At 33.6% G+C, this 21,880-nt stretch overlaps 1 protein-coding gene across 5 annotated transcripts in view; it reads right to left on the reverse strand.

Annotated features, from left to right (window-relative positions):
* LOC127849568 (death-associated inhibitor of apoptosis 1-like) overlaps positions 1 to 21,880 on the reverse strand; it is a 49,262-nt gene that overhangs the window by 16,242 nt on the left and 11,140 nt on the right. For 3 of the 5 annotated variants that reach the window (XM_052382286.1, XM_052382284.1, XM_052382285.1), the window contains 4 exons: positions 18,180 to 18,889; positions 17,642 to 17,802; positions 16,823 to 16,940; positions 14,926 to 16,725 (listed from right to left, as the gene is read on the reverse strand). In XM_052382286.1, coding sequence (XP_052238246.1) covers positions 16,403 to 16,725; positions 16,823 to 16,940; positions 17,642 to 17,802; positions 18,180 to 18,849 — 1,272 coding nt within the window. In that variant the 5' untranslated portion in view covers positions 18,850 to 18,889 and the 3' untranslated portion in view covers positions 14,926 to 16,402. Of the gene's footprint in view, positions 1 to 14,925; positions 16,726 to 16,822; positions 16,941 to 17,641; positions 17,803 to 18,179; positions 18,890 to 21,880 lie in introns of those variants that run through there. The other 2 variants (XM_052382287.1, XR_008034914.1) reach the window with 2 other exon arrangements.

A 21,880-nucleotide genomic window follows, 5' to 3' on the forward strand; every position in this document is an offset into this window, starting at 1 on the left:
ACATAAGGTGATATTTTTATATTTTTATTTATTTATTCCATTATAAAATTATACGCACAATCATAAAACGCAATTATATATATTTTTTTTAATTTGTGTTCATTTATATTAATACTTAATGTTTACATAATTTTAGAGTATAGGCATGTTGAAAAGTACAGTTAAGAAGATATAAATACATGATCAATAACATTTCTCGAAATCATCTAAATAACTATCTTTTAAAAAATGCAGTTAATACTCACACCTTTTTGACATCAATTTGTCTATAATATGTACATTCAATGAATTGTAATTTACTCTATCATATTTAACAATTTTTCTTGCAATTTGGTTACATATTTAGTTTGAGATTTGAATATATTTAATACAAACAAATGTTGCCACTTATATGAAATTGTATTCGAAAAAAAACACCTGTTATTTAGGTTAATATACAAGTAATAATTGTTTGTTACTAACGAAGACTTTCCTCATTACTGAACATTTTCACGAAACGTCACAGGAATGTTCTTTGGATTAATTATAGAAAAACAATTAAGAGAGCCAATATTGCCCGTAATCGATCACCTGAGCCAACTGTAGGTACACCAATTGTTCACAAATAAACCTAGTTTTGCACTGATGTTGATCAAGACTCAAACATGGCCTTGATGTCATAAATATTTATTCAAACAATATTTTATCATGATTTAGTTATACATATGGTCAATAGAGCGGTATTTCTAAGATTTGGCACAAAATTTTTCAACGCACTTTATCCATATTCAATCTTGGCTAAAATGATGTCAAGATTATCAATTTGACTATTTTAATCAAGATTGTACCACAACTGTGGTCTGTAAAGTGGCAACGAGGTTTAAAAAGGTTGACGCATATTTTTGCACTGTCACAAACGTTAAACATAGACTGATCACAAAAGCTCTAAAATCTTTTAAGCAATGCAGCCGATATATATAAACATATTTATGCTTAACCCATGGTATGTCGTCATAAACGTTCAGTGTGAAAATCATGACAAACAACAATATTTTAATTCCTAAAACAACTATGCATGCAGCGCTCGATCTTCATCCTTATAACATTGTTAACTTACACTTTTCAAAAGTTTAGGTAGCAGACATACAAATTAATGGACCGTTTTCGATTAACTGGTATTTTAAAATATGTAGAATGTATTTATGGTCTTAAATACTTCGGAAGTTTCAAAACCGATGAAAATGGAAATAATTAATGTTTTCATAAACATGCTTCTCCGGGAACGATTTTACAGTCAGTATTTAATTTCAATCAAACAAAGAAAGTTTCCAAACACTTTAATGATTGTTTTTTATAGTCAGCTTTATCAAGTGTTCAGTAAAAGTATTTAAGCGTTTCTATGACCAATTGGTAAATGGAAAAAAATAAGTGATATTGTTTGACAGGGAAGATATTTGTGTTAGGCTTTTGCTAGTAATGTAATCTAATTATTAGATCAGGACACATGGTCTAACAAAATCTTTCCAAGCAATCATCGAAATTTTAAATCAAATTTAATTTTATGTTTTAACCAATCACCGATTGCGTTTTCCCGGCTTTAGACCAGATGTTCATTGACCAAAAAGGTCGGATTCAATTTCGAATAAACCCCAAAGGACGTGGGTTGTAAATTTCCTTCTTTGTCTCGGAAATATATTCAAAATAGCCTAAATGCCATCGTTTTTTTAATTTTACCTGGAGCAAGGATGACTGGGCCAACGACCAGTTTTACCAGACACAAACGCAATTCATTATGGTAATGATTCTGTGTTGATGAATAATACAATACTTTAAAATGTGTACACTTGCCGATGTGATATCTCATTAAATAACAATATTTTTCTCCAATGAATGTATAGTGCGCAACTAATCTACAATTCTTAATTTTGACATACTAGAGATATTGTTTGTAATGTGGGTAACAATAGATTCAATTCTATTCTCCTTAAACAAACACCTATGACCTAGATTTCTTAAGGTGAGTATGCAACGGGAGAATGCTTATTTGAATATTGCAAATGCTTTTTAGTTTAGGGAATACAAACACAACAATGGTTTATTTTACCACAAAATAAATATTACATACATCGGGGAAAACATCTTCGACGAATAACAAGAACTGATGATAAACATTAAAACTGTTATTCAATTCGTGCCTTGAACATAATGTTGTTATTTTATTTATAAAATGGCAATTTAATGAGCATACGAAAGCGGTCTGTTGGAAGCAATTACTTATCTCCAATGCACTAGGTCATTTCGATAAAATCACAAAAAAGAATGCCTTTAAGGCGTCGTGTGAAAATGGGTCTTATGGCGTTTCGGCTAGCGTAGCTCAAGCCCAGCCTGTGCAGTTGCGCAGTCTGGTCAAGGGCGATGCTGTCCGCTATAAAATCACTAAGGTTTTATGGTCTCATAATGTATCTCCTGACCAGACTGAGAGATGCTCAAACAAGGTGGGATATAGCTATGATGGGCGCATATTGCATTAGACCCATTTTCGCATGACGCGGGTTTAAACAAATCTTATTGCGAAATGTAAATGGCTCATTTTAGAACATATATTTTCGATATAAAATTGAATTCAAAATAGCAAATACAGCAATAAGGGTAACCTATTCAGGCGTTCAGGAACGATTTCCAGACATGCTTACCGATTACGGCAAAAATTTATGGTTAGATAATTAAAAGAGTTTTTCTTATCGTGATCCTATACTATTTCGGTGGTGTTTGTTTTCTATTTTTGCAAGCAAAACTGTGTTTATCGATAGTCAATTATGTCTACCCCTGACGATTAAGTAACCGAGTAAAGAAAACTCCGAAATTCTGCGATATGGATTTTAACGCGTAATTGTAACTGGGCCATAATTTGTGTCTATGTGTTGTTTGAACATGCAGAGAGTAGTCCGGAATTTCTTACACTGAACAGTGTTACATCCTTTACACTGTGCATAGACAAAGTGATGTAGACAAAGTTCAGGGAATTTCTCTCGAATAAGCCTATGAAATATCCGAATGTATTCATTTGTGTCTGCTGGCGTTATGTAAAGGTCATTTAAGGTATAAAGCTTTTGTAAAGGGAATTTCCATCATGAAATAATACTCTTGTGTTAGGAATCAATATTTTAACAATATTCATTTAATATGATGGTTATTGCAAATTTTATTTTATATCAACTGGTTCTCATTATACCATTTTCATCATATTTTGTATTCTTTCAGAACGTAAAAAACGGACATGCTTTTTAGATTTTGTCTTAGTTATCTCTTTAACATAAATAGGATGATAAACAGTGCACACACCTCTCGACATGTTCGTTAAGACGCACTCTTTATAAATGTGAACGGGTTGCTTTCATTTCAAACTTGCGATTTAAAAAGCTATAACCTAATAAAAACAAGAGCTGTGTTTGTGAAACACAATGTCCCCTACTGCGCCGCTTTGAAGCCATATATTTGACCTTTGACCTTGAAGGATGACCTTGACCTTTCACCACTCAAAATGTGCAGCTCCATGAGATACAAACGCATGCCAAATATCAAGTTGCTATCATCAATATTGCAAAAGTTATGACCAAGGTTAAAGTTTTTGGACAGACACACACATACAATGACAGACAGACACATGCAATGACAGACAGACAGACAGGCCAAAAACAATATACCCTCGATCATTCGATCCGGGGGCATAAAAATGGGTTGCGTCTAAGATAATGCAATAGCGAACAACTCCAGAGCCTTCAGCGCTTTGTAATTAACATATCTGAATAACACCGCACTTGCGTAGGTACCAATACAACTTAAAATACGTAGGAACATGTGTCTTCAAAGTCGACCACACGTCATATGATAATGTTTACAACTGATGCATAAAGTAGGTCACACAAATACGATCAACGTAAAATATTGTGTTTACTAAGTGTTTAAAGAGTTTATTCACGTAAACGATTACATAAACGATTATATTACCATGGGAAAAAGTATGCAAATCATTCGGCAACTTTGTCGTTGTTTACTTCACGTTCATAATGTAGTATCTTAAAAATAATACAATATGCGATAGTTTAAGTTAAGATAATTGAATTTCGTTAAATGTAGATCACAAACAAAAATTTAAATATCCTATTACATAAAATTGAAATTAAATGAAAAGTGAACATTAAGTTTTAGATGAAGATTAAGACAAATAAACAAAACACAAATTAAAGATTTCACATCGCAAACGAAGAATGTTTATTCAAATAAACACTTGTTTTTTATATTAGTAATGTGACATAACAGTCATGTGTATACACATCCAAGTTAACTATCAGGCTTTTTAATATATTGTATGGCTTCTTATATGGATCGATTTGCAATAATAACGACATAAAATGAAATAATTCTGGGTTATGACCTCTGGTCAATACAAGAAAGGATTAAGCGGGTGCATTTATTTATTTGATTTCATTTGTTGCTCTGTTGAACCAATGAGTAAACAAATTTTTCGTAAATTGAATTGATGTTCAATAGCTTTATTGTTTTATTTGCATTAAAAGAGCACGCGGTTGCGTAATTGCATCTGTGTGTCTAAAATAATTTTTTGCTTTGTATTTGATTCCTTCAAACCGGTTTAAATCATCCAATCCACGGTTGTGGTCTCAGTTTGTGTTGTGTTGTTCTTTGTTGTGTCCGTTATTGCATATGTCTATTTTTATATATTAAAGACTATCGTATGGATAGGTGAGTGTCTCTATTTGTGTTGTCTATGGGGTTACAATACTCCACACATTAATATTTCAACCAGAAAAAAATCTCCCGCCACAAATGAGTGAACCTGTGTCCTTCCGGTTCGAAGGCAGATCCTCTACCGCGACGCCATAAACGCTCGCTCATATTGCAAGGCAGTATACGTGCAACGTATACCTAACCCTACTACATACTTACCCATTTACAAATTCTTCCACGAAATTCATTTGCCATTGCTTCTGTAGGATTCCAAACAGATAAGAAAAACGTATATTCATGTGTTATTTATTTTGGGCGCAAATGTAACAAATCTAGAAAAGATCACCGACCACACTGGGGATCGAACCCACGCCCTCCCGGTTCGAAGGGAGATGTTTTTCCGCGTCGTTATACAAACTAGCTCATATCGCAAGGCAGTATAAATGCTTCTTATTTCTCACCCTACTACGTATATATATATATATATAAGATTCGAACCGACCAAAGATTATTTTCACGTACATGACAAGGTACCTGACTTAACATGTATTATACAGACAGCTACACTATACGGGAAGCTCCTCACCTAGGGTTAGGTAAAAATGTTTTGTAATAAAACAATTGTTTCTTTACACAATGCATCACATATGGTACTGACGTTAATAGCACCGAAAAAAGACTTACATAAACTTTGTAACAGCCCATTACATTAAATCGTTGCCCTGTGATGAGTCACAACGTTACACTTGACGTATTCTGGTATTAATGCATGTATCTGAAGGCAAGAAATGCCTATTTTGGTGTACAATGTGTCAGCTGATACATTTTTGTAACATATTTAATCAATATTGTGAGGTAGTGTAATGCACTGCAAAAGGTGACCAACCGAAGCTTACTCAAAACAGCATAGTATTTATTACATTTTAAATGCGTGGCATGTGATTAATGCTTCACGTGCTTGTCATGGTCAGCTCGGATTAAACTCTGGACCAAGGGCAGCTCGGTTTGATGCTACATTGTTTTCTTGGGTAATACATTTGCTGGATCGACTTCACGCTGTTCGGAATTAAACAGTTAATGCCGACATCTGGTCTGGACCGTGACTTCTACTTCTCTACAGCAACTTGTGCAGCGAACGTTGATAGCACGGTTGTGAGAAGGTGACTCTGTTGGCATTGTATTTTATTTAAGATTATTAATATTTCTTAGTACTAATGTTGTCAATCACTTGGTTTAAAACCATTATGGTTCGTATATTGGCCCAAAGGTAGTAATAGTGCTTGGCTGTAATAAGTCGTCCAATCTGAACGTCAAACACAAATTCGCGTGTAACAGACAGGACTTAAAATAAATTGTTAGTTTTTGTGAAAGTTTACAAATAGCAGTTTTCCTACTTTTAACCAAAGGTCGTCCAATCTGAACGTCAAACACAAATTCGCGTGTAACAGACAGGACTTAAAATAAATTGTTAGTTTTTGTGAAAGTTTACAAATAGCAGTTTTCCTACTTTTAACCAAAGGTGAATCATGCTTTGTAAACTTGTACGTATAAACTTCATAAAATTTCCACGTTTAAATGTGGAAAAAATATACTGTGGCTTGTCTTAATAAGATTTTCATATCAGAATGAGTACATTTCTTTTTCAAAGCATGTGTATCATCAAATGTAATATATGATAATTAATACATGTATTTCAGAATGAATGTTTCATTGAGCTCTTAAGGTTCTCATCAACATGCCTTAATTATACATAGCGTCCACTTCGTCAATGTGAGTCAATAGTTATCTCTTTATGACTAGAAAACACTACAGTACGCAATAGGATCCCCAAATGGAAGTACTTAATTATTCATATTCTATGAGTAGTACGAACACACAATGATATTTATATATTTCCGTCATTTTTATGTAATCCACTTCAATCCAATTGGGAAGACTGTATTGACGTACGGTAATATTTTTAAATAAGATTAAGTGAGATCCGTGCGGTACAGTACTCATCTTATATAAACGATTCAACAATATATGTCATTTGGCATTCCCCATTTGGCTAGATGGGAATCCAGGCGTTTGACAACATTTGATACCGATGTAGAAACTCAATGGGTAATTATATTGTTGCGTGGTTTCGAAGAAAACTTCGTTGTTTTTCCCATGAGTCACGTGTGAAGGTTACTTTATTTGAGTGAGGCTTTATCGCACTCGAACGTCATTCACAATTCTAGAGCAATTGTCAAATACGTAATCTAGACACTCATATAACTCTCAAACATGAGTAAATGCGGGTTTGTACCATACCAATACAACAGGATGTATGGTCAATGGAAATACTGAAGAGAAACAACAGTCATTCTCACATCACTGATGAAAACACGTTTTTATTTACACATGTAATACACAAAACGTGATTGTTTGAGTATACAATCATTGGCCTTTTAACACTGGTTCTGTAACATTAGTTCAATGGCATATACATCATAGGTTATTATTGTTATAATATTAGTATTCGTGCATAGATTAATCACTATAGTCAAGTAGTTTTATCACTTGTGCAAATGAGCAAAAACGCGACTTTAATGTCGGTTGAACAGTAAAACCGACTTAAAAAGTAAATTACAATACTTTGCACAAATTAAAAGGAAGCAAGTATGAGAAACTTCTCAAAGAAATAGAGTGTAGCTTTGAACAAGAAAAGCTGTGAACGTTTCAAGTGACAGAGAGGAACATTTAAACTCGTTGGATTACCGATGCGATACCGAAGTGAATAGCGATCGATAACACACTGCCACTTTAATTCTATGAACATTTTCCTTCACTCTTAAATTAAAGCATACACAAATGAAGACCGGATTATTTGGCAAGAAACAATCCGTATCTCTTGTATCTGGAAAGGTTCAACCCACTCAAATTTCAATATGTGTGTGATAGCTCGGTATGCTTAGTTTCTTCCAAAACTCATAGTTTGCCGAGTTTTAAGTGAATACTTAACGTATCAATTACTCACACACAATAGTATTGTTCATTCACTGTTACCAAGGGCTATGCGGTGTTATAAAAAGCAATTATAAAAGTGTATGTTGCAAAAAAGGTTGATACGAGTTGCAACATCACTTATTTCTTAGATACTTAGCTTTTGGAATAACACGCTCTTGTATAGTCGCATCAAAACAGATTGACTCAGTTTTCTGACAAATGTCACCAGCTGATCATTTTAATTTAATTTAGATTTACACAAGAAGAAATAAGATTTCCAGTTAGCGCGTTGGTTTGTCAACAAGATTCTGAACGCAGTAATCCGGTTAAAAGCCTATGAAATAGGTAATTAGTTACTTTATAATATATAGGATTGCACTGAAGAAAAAGTATCAGGAGAGAAATTCTTATTAACACAGCTGGTGTTTGTTTTATTTAAGCTAGTGACAGATTGCCTATAAAGTACATGACAATGTAGCTGATTGCCTGATGAAATATATACAAACACTACGTTTACGTTCGCTTTTGGTTGCACGTGTATCGCATGATAACTACATTTTTTTATTCACATTTGTCATACCTTCAGCTAGTAGTTATACGAATGGTTAGATTAATGTTATCGTATTACTGGTGCTGCATGATTTGCAACATGATTACCTGGCCATAAATATTGGCGACGTTTCGAAACCGATTAGTATAGAGATAATCCCGGTTTGCATATACATGTTTGTGTCGAAATGTTTTTCTTAAGAATAAACGTTTACGTTGCTTTAAACAAACCTATTCAATTTTTACATGCATCCAATTCAAATTAAGTTTAGGCACTGTCGTATCAGCACTCAGCAGTTTCCCACGGGTTCAGTAAACTATCTTAAAATAGCGCAGTACTTGGTTTGTTTCGCTACTTATCATAGCCATACTTAATTTACTGCTTCCTTTTTATGAATGCATATTTGAAATTGAAACGGCCATACAAATACAGTGTATGTTGTATTGGTGTGTTTTATAAATTGTTTCACTGGGTAAATACAAGTGGTTAGCTTAGCTATTCTCCGGAAGATAATATAAAGCCTGTAACTATGTGTATATAACAGTGAATATTAGTAAAACATTAGTCTGCGTTCAAAGTATTTCAACCAAAACATTTAACCGGAAAGCATTAAAACATAATACAACCACCAATAACCGCATTAGTATTATGTTAATGTACGATGTTAATATGCGTTGAATCTAAGGTTCACAAGACTTGTGTTAAATGACAGCGCACCCCTTCGTTCCGGTCTTGTAACAGAGTGTAAACAAAATTCTTTACACTATATGATATGAAGTTCATATTGTTTCATTCGTGCAAAAGGATTGTAAACATATTGACGCAACTACCAAAAAAAACCATGTAAATACGACACGAATATGACGTTGGTAAATACCAACGAATGAAGTGCACTTGTACTTATATTTCCATACACAAATTTGATTATATGTCATATTTCCACTAGCAAATTTCTGATTTTTCCCAACATAACTTGCGTAGACGAATTATGTGGTAAAGTATTTATGCATTTAAATAAACAGGAATCTCTGTAATCACTACCGAAATGTTACCCTTGAAATTACACTAATTTAGAATAACCATTAAATTGGATATGAATATGATATTGTTTTAAGTTTTCAATTGTTGTTCTTAAAATATCAATGTATAACATATTAGTTAAAGTCGTTCAATCGAAGTCCAGGAACCTGTATGAACAATAAAACAACTTATATTTTAATGCAGCCATATATGGACACGTGAAGTACAATCATAAGTGTAACTGATTTATGGTTTTGAAATATAGAAGGTAGACACCGCATGCTGAACGTTATGCGGTATTTTCACTTCTTCTTTTCTCACAAGTAAGTTTGAGCGAGATGACGCACGCTTTAGTTGCTATAGTGTCCATTTTTGCTTGTAAAGAACACGTGTTGGACTGTTGGTGATCAAACTATTAACGCTGTTATAAATGTTTACAAATTCGGATTCTGTTGTTTTTGTCAGAAAACAATGGCAAATGTTGGCCTATTTCCAGTTCAGAGGCTGTCTTACTTCATATGTTACTGGCTTATGGAAGCCTTATCCTGTATATATATGTAAATACGTTATCTGTTATCGTTCGATTTCTTTTACGTCCATCAGTTGTGAGGTCAGCAAGCGGATATTACACACCGTTAATTTACAAAAAAAATCTTACTTAATGACTTTACTTTATTATACTGTTAAATAAGTCATTAACTTTATTCGTGGTTCCACCTTTACGAAAAAATATGGTCATACTCTAGTGGCCATCTAGCCATAAATTACGACCTGGCGCATTAGTAGGGTTTCTCGCAAGTTGATGCAGCTTAAGTTTCGCTTTGCGTATATATATAGTTTATAGTGTATACTATTATGTCAAGCATATCGATTTTATTTAATTTAAATTATTTCGAGACCTATGTCCAGCCAGCCAGTCGATTAACTGGCGTGTACTTACAGTAGCCTGGGTTTAAATTAATGCACTCCAAACGCATGCAAGATTAAATTTGATTGTGCGTAACCGCATCAGACGAACTTAAATTTATTTCAACAACTTTGTTGTTGTTTCGTATTGATACTGATACACGCCGGGTATGCGAATACTTCGTTGACGGATGGCACTTCACTAACAGAGAACAACAAACGCCACGCGTTTTAGTTATATCCTAAAGATTAGTTTTTAAGACAAGACACATGGTCGAGTTGATAAATGGTGTATCCTTTTGTATTGGTAATACACAATTTCCCGGAAGAATGGTACAGTTTTGCCCAAAATATAGAAAATTCGATCGGAAAACAACATAAACTGGATGAACAGTAAACATTTTAACAAAATAAAACTACTTAGAATTATTGCAAGAAATTGTTTGCTATTCCAGCATGTAGAGTAATCACTGTGCTTCAAATACTGAAATTTTGAAAGTATTCAATGAAATATAAACAAAGAAAACAGCATGTTGTAATAGGTGGCATACATAAAGTTGCAGGCACTTTGTTTACCGATAAAGGGCACTTCAGATTACGGAGACTTTCAACAAAGCGGACACTCTAATAACTGAGTTTTATCTTCTACCTTAAATGCATTTATTTATATTATGGCTATTCATACGTAACATTTTGAAAATATATTTTTCAAAAATCACATTACTTTTAATATATACTATGTTTATTATAATTGCAATTTTCAAATAAGATAATATTTATTATAAAATAAATGTGTACATAATGAACTTGTTTTTTATTGGTAACTTGAGATTCAGAGAAATGAAAATACAACGGATAATGCGGATCAACACAATTGTGTTTAATTTTACTTATATCAGGGCTCTAGATTACGGTAGTAAAGGGGTCTTTATGAGGCAAATACACATTTGTTCTTCATAAAATCCTATGTCGGTTGTGCTTATTTGAATCGCATCATCAAGACGATACTTATGCGTAGCAACAAAATTAAAAAGAGAATGGTAAAACTCCCTTAATTGTGAGCCCTGCTTATAGGGAGCACTTCCCTTTACGCAACGCTAACGTTTGCTCGAAGTGCGATTCACCTGACCCTAAATCACTGTATTGGTTGAGTTTAAAGAAACACGGGTAAAATTAAATCGTAAAAACAACTGATTCTGGAAAAAAGGAATGCGTACATAAAATGTTTAAATGTCATATTATGGTGTCAGTACTTAGTATACCCCCACAAACGAAGTTTAGGGTGCTATATAGGATAGAACTTGTCCGTCTGTATTCGGAAATTGTGGAGCATTGTGTAAAAGGCCACAAGTGCCAGACTTTAAAATACAGAGAGCTTATTCTTCAAAGCGAAACTGGATTGCTTAAGTACCAGTCGAAGTCCCACGAAGGGATAATTTCCATAAGATTGGAGAATGAGGGGAAAACTATTGAAGTAAGGGGTTCGCAATAGAATTTCGGACCTGCATCGCTGCTGATATTAATCTCTGAGTCAGTTTAAGCAGAGTGATTATTCATGACATGCTATCTAATATATAAGTAAATAGCCTTAGTACCTTCATTTGGACATAAAGATAAATGCTTTAGATCAACGGTTTAGAACGTAATTTAAAATATATGGTCATATAGATTTTACTCATTAGACATATCCAATTTGTTTAACATTTCTCTTTCACATTTATACCAAATCATAATCATATTTCAAAGGGATAAGAACATGCTTCGGTAATTCGTTTTTTATTTGCGTACTAAGTGCATACATTTTTATTTATTGCCTGCTTACTTTAACAGTATTCCACAGCGAATTCTGCATTTTTGATTCACAAAAAAACGAGTGTGTTATATCTGGAAAAAAGTGTCTAGATGTCGGGAAACGAAGTGCCATTGTATTTTAGATGATCGGTAAACGAAGTGCAGATGAAAAATGTGCATGCGACTCTTAAAGCATTTGAATTTTCTCAAATACATTAGTAAACTAAAATGAAACATGTTGTAACATGACTGGATATATTGATCTTTTATTTCGAATAGTAAGCACGTTCTTGATTTATTTCAAAGTATGTTTATTTTGTTAAATATGTACTGATCATTCAATTCATGCTGATTATCGATGGAATTTTATCGTGTTTTTTTTAATAATTCACCGTTTTTCCGCGAATTTCTTTCTTCGCAATACGAAGTGCTATACCATTAATCACCCAAACAATGTTCTGTGTCTAAAAACCAAATAAACAGAACATAAATACAAAAAGCTGAAGAACTCACATCTCGCGCGTGGCTTTTGTTGTTCTCTGTTAGTGAAGTGCCATCCGTCAACGAAGTATTCGCATACCCGGCGTGCTGATACAGAGGCGATATATCGCCCCCTTGGTGCAAAAAGGTACCAAGTGACATTGAAATAAGAAGGCACGTGGTACCTTTTTGCACCAATGGGGCGATATCCATTTATCACTTTTAACGACAGAACAAGCAGAAAACAACATATATATGTACTACGCCATGTGCAATAGAAGTAGTCATACCATCACAAGTACCGCACATAGTTACGAAACATACAATTCACGTATTCCCTAGCAATACGATTGTTACTTAACATACCCTTTTGCATACGTAAGGGATTTCGGGGAATTCTAAATCGTAACATAAACTCTTAGACTTAAGATATCAAAATAGTTTTCCTACTTAAATGATCTGTAAAATAAAGTGAACATTATTAATACTTGACTGTCAATTGCATATATCTAAATGCAAAGTATGAGGCGCTGCGTTAAAAAATTTAATTAACTTGTGGGTAATTTAAGAGTTTATACTTTCTGAGGATATGACACAATCGTACTGTTATATTTTTTCTTTCTTTTACCAGATGTTTCCTCCACGTATGTGTTGAAAATACGAAATGCTGTTATGCTTAAAAAACAAGTTAAAAATGTATGACCTTTCATATTTAAACAAATTTATAAGCATGCATACATAGCTATATGATTAGTCATAATTGCTCACATTTATATTCATTCCTCCAAAACTGTATGATTTGTCATATTTGAACGCAAGACTTCGCATTCTTACAAAACTGTATGATTTGTCTTGTTTATCACATTTTTCAGCATTTCTTAGATAAAGCATGTGATTGGTTTAAGAATTTAACCACATATGCCTAGTGGACTCTCCCATCCTTCTAAATTGGATCAATTTATTTCCAAAAAATAGGGATGTCTAGCATATTTATTTCTATATTTAGAAAAATTCTTACAGAAATCCCTTTAAGCAAACAGCGCAGACCCTGATGAGACGCCGCATGATGCGGCGTCTCATCATGGTCTACGCTGTTTACTACGGCTTTTTTCTAGACGCTAGGCATTAATGGGTTAAATCCGTAATCAACGTGTTGTAATATCGCCTTACTTCGCAAATTTCCGTCACCTCGAAGGGTATCCGATTATGTGAGTAAAACTACGATAATTTGGTCAAAATAAAAACCAGATATGCCATGAATAAGAATTGCATTCCTAACATTCCCCTAACACTGTGGTGTAAAGATAAACAAAATATGCTTTCATGTCGAGAAGTCAAGGGTTAAATTCCCGCCGAGAGAGTACTTTCAAAATTAACGTTTTTAAAGCTATTTAAACTATTTAAGACTATTCCAAATAATATAGTGTTGTTAATAAATACGTTCAATGCCATAACACAAGTGCGAAAAAGTATATTTGTTTTTCAAATGATAATACACCACGTCTTATACATTATTGAAAAACGTATTTTAAGTGACAACGTTGGTATTTTCCGTTTGCCGTTATTATGTGAAACATTATTTGTTAATGACTTGTGACACGAGATTTGGGGTTTTCATGGTCTACTAAGAGGAGATAACAACGCTTGGTTGATTTTATTTGCTTTGTTTTACTGTTTACATCTCATGTACTATCATACATTGCTTGATCAATATTCATAAAAAAGATATTTCCAAACAAATGGTTAAACAAACAAATATAAAGAGATATTGAAAATTTGCAAATTGCAATGACTGATACTCCTTTATTGTTCGGTAAAGTTTTTTTAAACTTTTATTTTGGATGCAGAATACCATGGCCATAGGACAGGTACGAACAGAAGCTGTAAAATGTCGTTTTACATTTCTAAAACCTTAATTCGAAATACGGAACATTTTGTAGGAACTCGGGTCACTCGATAAAATTTTGTGTAATATGACTCCCAAAATGTATGTAGTCATTTAATAATGAATCAACATAGAGCTGCACGCATGTGAACATTATCCATCAACGAACGCGTTAATAAATGTATTTATAGCAATATACTCAGTTTTCACATGCTACGGAAAGTATTTGAGCAGATGAGTTAAGAGCTAATTTTATAATATTGTCCTGTTTCGGTAATCCGTTTCGCGTTGTTAACAGGCGGGTTTACAACGACAGTGCGTTTTAAGAACAGAAGCGACTATCATGTAAGAATATATGTTATATGACAGTGTGATATGACAGAAACATTTATTTTTACACTGTAATCCGTGTGTAGAGTGTTTTTGAAACAAAATATATAAAATCCATAATGACAAGTGTTTTACCCGATACTGTTTTGCGTTATTGTGTATGACGTTAAAAAGGTGTAATACAATGGGCGTACACTGAAATAACACGAGTTTGTAATGTACAGTTGTCTGGTTTTGTATTTGGTCAAAGCTAATAAATGCAAAATACGAGTTTAGCTGTTCTTCAAAAGCATCCACTGTTGTACAGTATGTACTGACATTTGCCATATGTGATCTAATTATCATTTAAACAAAAAAAGATAATACATGTTACAGGAAATATGATTCACAACTAATATTAATGAATTTAAACTTAAAGCGATTATGTTTAGGCCAATCTTATGTGTTGTTTACCCAATGTTCATGCTTTCGAACGGTCAGTCGACAAACATCGTAGAGAGCGGATTACAACACATACAAACAATTATAACATATTTATGTGTGATCACTGATGCATACAGCGAGAGACGATGATAGAGCTCACGTGTTCAAGTTTAAAGGATATTATTGAAAGTGTACCATTCCTCGTTAATGCTTGAATCATCTCGATATCCTATGTATTTGATACACAGATGCGCGTTTCACTACATATCGCATAATTAACGTAGTTAATTTATTGCAATCAGATTTCAAAAGAATATTTAATATAAAATTACAAATTTAATGTTATTTAAATATTTCTCATTTCGGCAAATGTATGCACATGCACACCCCGTATTTTGCAGAATGCGTGTCAAAATCACCATCTTTATAATTTTTACTGGTGTATAATTAAATAATTCACTTTTCCTCCATTATCGTGTACCTTAAGCATCTTAAACCTGTTTTCAGGTCTTGCTTTAGTTTTGGTCCAGGTTTACAGATGTGTTTCGATAAACCGCGATGTTTACATTTTATCTCTCGCTCGCTCTCTCTATCTCTCTTCCCATGATGCCATGTAAATCTTCTTTACTTATGAGGAGTATGTTCATAGTGTTCATTTCCGTCAAAACCACTAGAAAAGCAGTTATCTAGCTAGACCCTATAGATAGAGACAATTAGTAAATATGTGTGATTCGGACCAGCGCACTATTACGGGGTCTTCAATAACTCCTCGGCAGATATTGTGAGTATTTAGCCTTAAAGCGCAATCTTCACACGCTATTAGGTAAAGACAATTAAAGAATGTCATACACATGTTCTTGCCCCAGCAGATCTTTCACATCACTCACTTTGTTAGTAAATCGTGTCCAAGAAAATTATCTATATCTTAAACATAACGGACAAAAGAGCAAATTCAAATATGGGAAACATCATTTTGGATGGAAACTACTTAAATGGCATGTATTTGTTAAGAACCCCTTACATTATCCCATTTATGCCTTGCGTCTTGAAAAAAGGCCTTGGCAAACAGCGTAGACCCAAATGAGACGCCGCATTATGCGGCGTCTCATTAGGGTCTGCACTGTTTGCTTAAAGGAATTTCTGTAAGAAATATTCTAAATATAGAAATAAATATACTAGACATCCTTAATTTTGGAAATAAATTGATCCAATTTTTAAGGATGGGAGAGTCCACTAGGCATTTATGGGTCAAGATGCAACCTGTCCAAAATGTTTATTTATGTATTGTTGTATTGAATTCATAACAAATACATACTAGTTTACAAACTGATAGAAGAACTAGAATGGCTATTTAGACTGAGGTTCTGCATTTGCTGCTGAGTAAGGCTGTCAGGATATTGCGATTCTTCCATGCCTTCAATCCTTACATCTTCACTGCACAGCTGACCACTGGACACCTCCATGTCATCACTGGGCTGGGCGACCTGCTGACCACGGTCTGTCATTGCAACTGAACTGTCTGACCGGTTAGAACTTACAAAACGTTCAGAGATTCTTGCTAGCGTTTGGGCTGCCTGCCTTTCGCTGTTTAACTCCTCAACGTATTTTCTAATATCCTGCACGGTTACTAGGATCAGGACACCTAATTAAAACAAAATGTATTTTTTTTAAGTATTGCTATTCCCCCTATACAACAGCTTGTCAATTCGCGTATACTTTGATAACATGACAGAACATACCATATGTGTGTAATGCCTCCAAGACCTGCTCCTGTGTATAGCCATAGTCATTCATTGCAGCCAGAACATATGGACGTCTCAAGAACTCCTGGTTGCTAGTAGACTCTATGTTTGTTCTCTAATCCAAAGGCACATAAACCACAATAAATGGCAAACAAAGAAAAATACATTCACATAAACTTCATATAAGCTTTTTTCATACAATGTACACTGTACATGTATTTCAGTATATGGTAATACTTACTTATTTGTGTCATTAATTAATTATTATCAATAAGCAGCAGAACCTATACGTATTGTTGCTAAAGCATAAGTGTGTTTGATTTGTGTCATTAATTAATTATTATCAATAAGCAGCAGAACCTATACGTATTGTTGCTAAAGCATAAGTGTGTTTGATTCAAGCATTATTCGGAATAAAATTCAGGTTAGCAACACGATTGATAATTAAGATAAGATTATACCTTCCACTGATTTATAACACGCATACATTTGAAACAAATCACAAGATTACCCGAGCGCTTATAGTGTTTTAATGAAGTATCATGTTTCTGTCATATTGTTTTATTGTAATGTGCATATAAATAAATACATACATATATATATATATATATATATATATATATATATATATATATATATATATATATATATATATATATATTCACGCTGATAAGTTCGTTTACTAATTTATCTGTAACGATATGATTCAATTGTTGCAAATATCAGTTTTGTTTAAAAGTAGAAATTCATACTTATTTTTCTATTTACTTATACAGACGAAAACTCATTGAAAAGAGCATTTATTTCCAATATTACCTCTCCATATTTGATGTGATTTACATATTCAACGCCCTTCTGTTGTCGCACAAAGCCGCACTGTGGAAACCATTTTGCATGCTCAACCCACGGGTCGTCATCTGGTTCCCATCCATGGAGTTCTCCTCCACACCAGTAGCATTTGCAACGATCACCCTGACCTGTGAATGTTGAAGATATTGTGTTAATACACTAAAAAGGAATTTGTTAGAAAATACATCGTTATCTTATATTGGTACACACAAAAATCACTATATTAATTTATTTTAAAATCACATATCATGTCATAAATTAACAATATTAAGCAATCGAGTAAAACAACCATACTGTAGGTGCATAAAATTAGTATTAAATATTTGGATTAGATCCGTACTTGTTGCGTGTTCTTGTCGTGGAGATTTAGATGATATCAACTGCCGATAACCTATATAGGCTTTACAACCACGCGTACTTACATGGAGTTGTTGAGATTCACCCTTGAGATTTGGAATGTAAATTTAATAAACACTAAACTTGTGATTATTTATAACATGCTTACCCATGTACAACAGTCCTGCGGCTGCCAGATCTCTCGGAGTTTGTCTCATTTGTGCAGGCCATCCCCTGTAAGACCGCAATCTCGTATGTTCGTCCGCCCAGTCCCGATATTTTGGCTCTGTGATCACCGCTGCAGCTCCTTGGTTTGAATCAGCGGTGGACAAAGATATTACACTATGTGATTGTTGCACAGCAGTCGCATTTGCCGATCTGCTTGGAGTTAAAATTGGCTGAACTAGACCAGCCCTATTTGAAAAATGTGCAAAGTTACCCGATGCCACAGGCCTTGCCCTGTTTCTTGCATTCAATGACTGCACAGTTTGTGTTGGTTGCTGAACTCGATTTGCAGATGGTATTGGTATATTTCCGCATTCATAACCAAACGCAAAAGGACATTCGGGACAATATTTCCTGTGTTCATCGGCTACAATATCACCTGGACCAAAGCTACCTAAACTCGCTCTACAAAATACACACTGTACGCGGTCTGATACGTGTAAATACATGAACCCATTTTTAGCTAAATCTTCCTTAGTTACATTTGCCCATTGTGGCCAGTCATGGAACGTTGTGAGTCTCTCACTCTCACGGTAGAAGTGAGAATAATATTCTCTCGGATCGGGGGCATAGTCTTCTGGCTCTTCGTCTTCAGAGCTATCATCACCCATCATATTCTCGCCGAAGCCGATGTAGAAAAGGCACTGTTGAAATCTGTTTTAAAAAGTAATGCACGTTCCAGTAAAAATGTTGGTATTAAAACTGTTGATTAATTCCTGTTTAAACAAATCGTAATAGCTTAAAATCGTTATAATCCATTTATCAGTAGCCAAGCCATACATAAGATACAATCTGAAAAAAAAATATGCCTCTATTTTTGTATATTGCAAAAGGGACTTGGTCATAGTGTGGTAAAATGAATATTTAAAAAGTATGTCAAAGAGTTCCAAAAGAATGTATACATTAAGTTCAAACAAGAAAAATAACACTCATGACTGATAATTATTTTTGAACATTTGGTTCAGTAGTGGATTATCACATCATTCGAAATCGGTCATTTATTAAATAAAGCGTTTGAAACGCTTTTCTTTTCTTTTGTTCTTTTGAAACTAGGTGTAGCACTAAGATAATGTTTATTAATCGCTAGTGTAAACTAAAGCCTTCTTGCCACAGTGGTAGCGCACTTTTAGTTTCCAGGATTCTCGGGTATCAATCCTGATAAAGGCAGTAGTTTTTATTCAACTTTTTTGCTATTATAGTAAGTTTAGACTATTCAAAACATTATAGATTTTTATGTAAACCTATTTTATAACATTTAACAATAATATAATATAATAAATCTATGATTATGTCCCTTTAACACATATTATCAACCTTTTTAATAGGATTCAAATTTCGCCAGTTTTCGTACAGGTACTTATTTTACAACATGTTAGAACTGAAATGCGCAATTTCATGTTAAATAATCGCATAAACTTGTTTGAACATTCACACAATAGCTGCATTAATCTGACAAAAAGGCAAATCGACATAGACCAGTTCACGCGTGAAGTCACGCGCAACTGCGTGTTTACATCCGGACTACATGTACATTGATAGGCAAAAGAAAGTCACAATCCATGGGGAGAAATAGAGCGTGATCGTTTATATGTAAACGCTTATATTTAGATGCTAATTTTTTAAAATGCCAACAAGTTGTTCTACTTTACTGAAACTAATAAGATTGACAACAAGCAATAAATAGATCAATTCCAAATATACAACATAAAGTAATATACAACAAAAAGAAACCATAATGGTATTAGTCTAGGAAAACTAACACGTTGACACATTAAATTAAACATTTGATTTAATTAAATATTTTTCATTTTATTGTTTGCATCAATCTTACAATCGTGTAAACCTTTGCTTTCCGGTGTTTAATTGCCCTCGTCTTGATCAGATATTATCCAGACTTAACTAACAACAAGGTGTCATGAACCACACTGAGTGGCAGATGACAATTGATGATGTCACCATGTCTTCGCTTTCTGATAGTATTAAGCAGTCATTTGGTTGAAAATTTACCGCCTACATACTTAACAATTGCGTACATTAGATATGTTACATTTTGTACAAATTAAAATTCATGTCCAATATAGTTTATCAGAAATTGTACACCGTAATGAAACTAGCCCGTTTAATTTATAAAAAATAAAGTATTCAATAATTATAAAATTTACGTTAAAACTTTTGACGTATTTAGCGGGTATCGATTTATTAAAACTACGTCATCCCGTATGAAGATTTACGGCAATGCACGCACGACATCATAAAAACAAGAAATAACGTTTGGCACCAACTGTGGTAAATATTTTTTCAAAATATATATATATGTATATATATTTATGTGTGTTCAAATGTTAGATATTTGTCACTCATACTCACTCGTAACGAGTTTTCAATATACAAGAATACACAGTTCAATTTGCATCATGAGAAGTTTTGTTTTCCAGTTGTATGTTTAAGCGGTACTGCACGATTTTGTCAAATATTTATGAATTTATATAAAATGTGTAAAAAAACTTATTATACATATATATTTCAATATAAATTAAAATAAAAAATAAGAAGTATATGTGTCGACAAATGAGAAATAAGCCAGATCTTTAATTCTGAAATCGAAAATGTCTGTGCAGTCGAATTCGCCAGCATGTATATCATGCATCTACGATGTGAATCTAAATTTAGTTCTACGGATCATTTTAATTTCCTGCAACGATATCTATTCATACGACGAACGAACCCTAACTCCGCTTCTTATAAAAATACGAATGCTTCGGTTATTGTAGGAAAATATGTACGAAATATCTTCGTCACAATCGGCTCGGGCGCTTATTTGTCTTTGCTGCATTTTATGAAATTCGTCTTAAATGTATACTTTTTCTTTCCTATGTTTGTGTTATTGTAACATATTTATATCAATATATTACAATTTAACACATATAAAAATCGTGCAATCTCGCTTTAATATTCCTCAATATTTTCTGTACAAAACCCATCCAAATTAAAATTACATGTAAATACAGCTGATCACTTTGATGTTCAAGACTGCGTATCGCGATAAATACTTGTCATTTTTAGATGATATTTTGCACACAGCATCTTCAATGCCTGTTTTTAAAAACGCATTGATTGAGTCGTAATCGGAGCTACTCTTTGTCAAACATTTCGGTATGTTTTGCTGACATGTATATACGACTTTTTTTAACTTCCGTCTCGTTTCCAAATCGAGGTTGAACATTTTTCGCGGCCACATGCTATAACTCTGTTGGAAAGTAAGAAGTTTACGCATTAATTTAATGCCATTTAGAAGTCTTTCTGCCTGCAAAAGTCCATTTCAGTTTTGATTTGTGTTTAAGATTTTGCAACACCTTAAATTAAATGAAGAATTAGGGCATTAACGGATCAAGCGTGATAATATTCGTATTGATAATACGGGCAAAAGCCCGTAGCGAAGCGGGCGTTGACCGTTCATACATATGGAAATTTAGACATAAAATTACACCTAGGGATGCATCTCAAAAAGATTTGCCACGCGACATATATTTTCGCGATGCTATTTATGACCTAGAACAAATCAAAAACACATTGACATATGCTAAATCACATGTAAAACATACCTCAGGAAAAAGTATATAAATGACATCATAATTGTGTAGTGAA

The sequence above is a fragment of the Dreissena polymorpha genome, chromosome 11 (assembly GCF_020536995.1).
Source record: "Dreissena polymorpha isolate Duluth1 chromosome 11, UMN_Dpol_1.0, whole genome shotgun sequence".
Lineage (NCBI taxonomy): Eukaryota > Metazoa > Mollusca > Bivalvia > Myida > Dreissenidae > Dreissena > Dreissena polymorpha.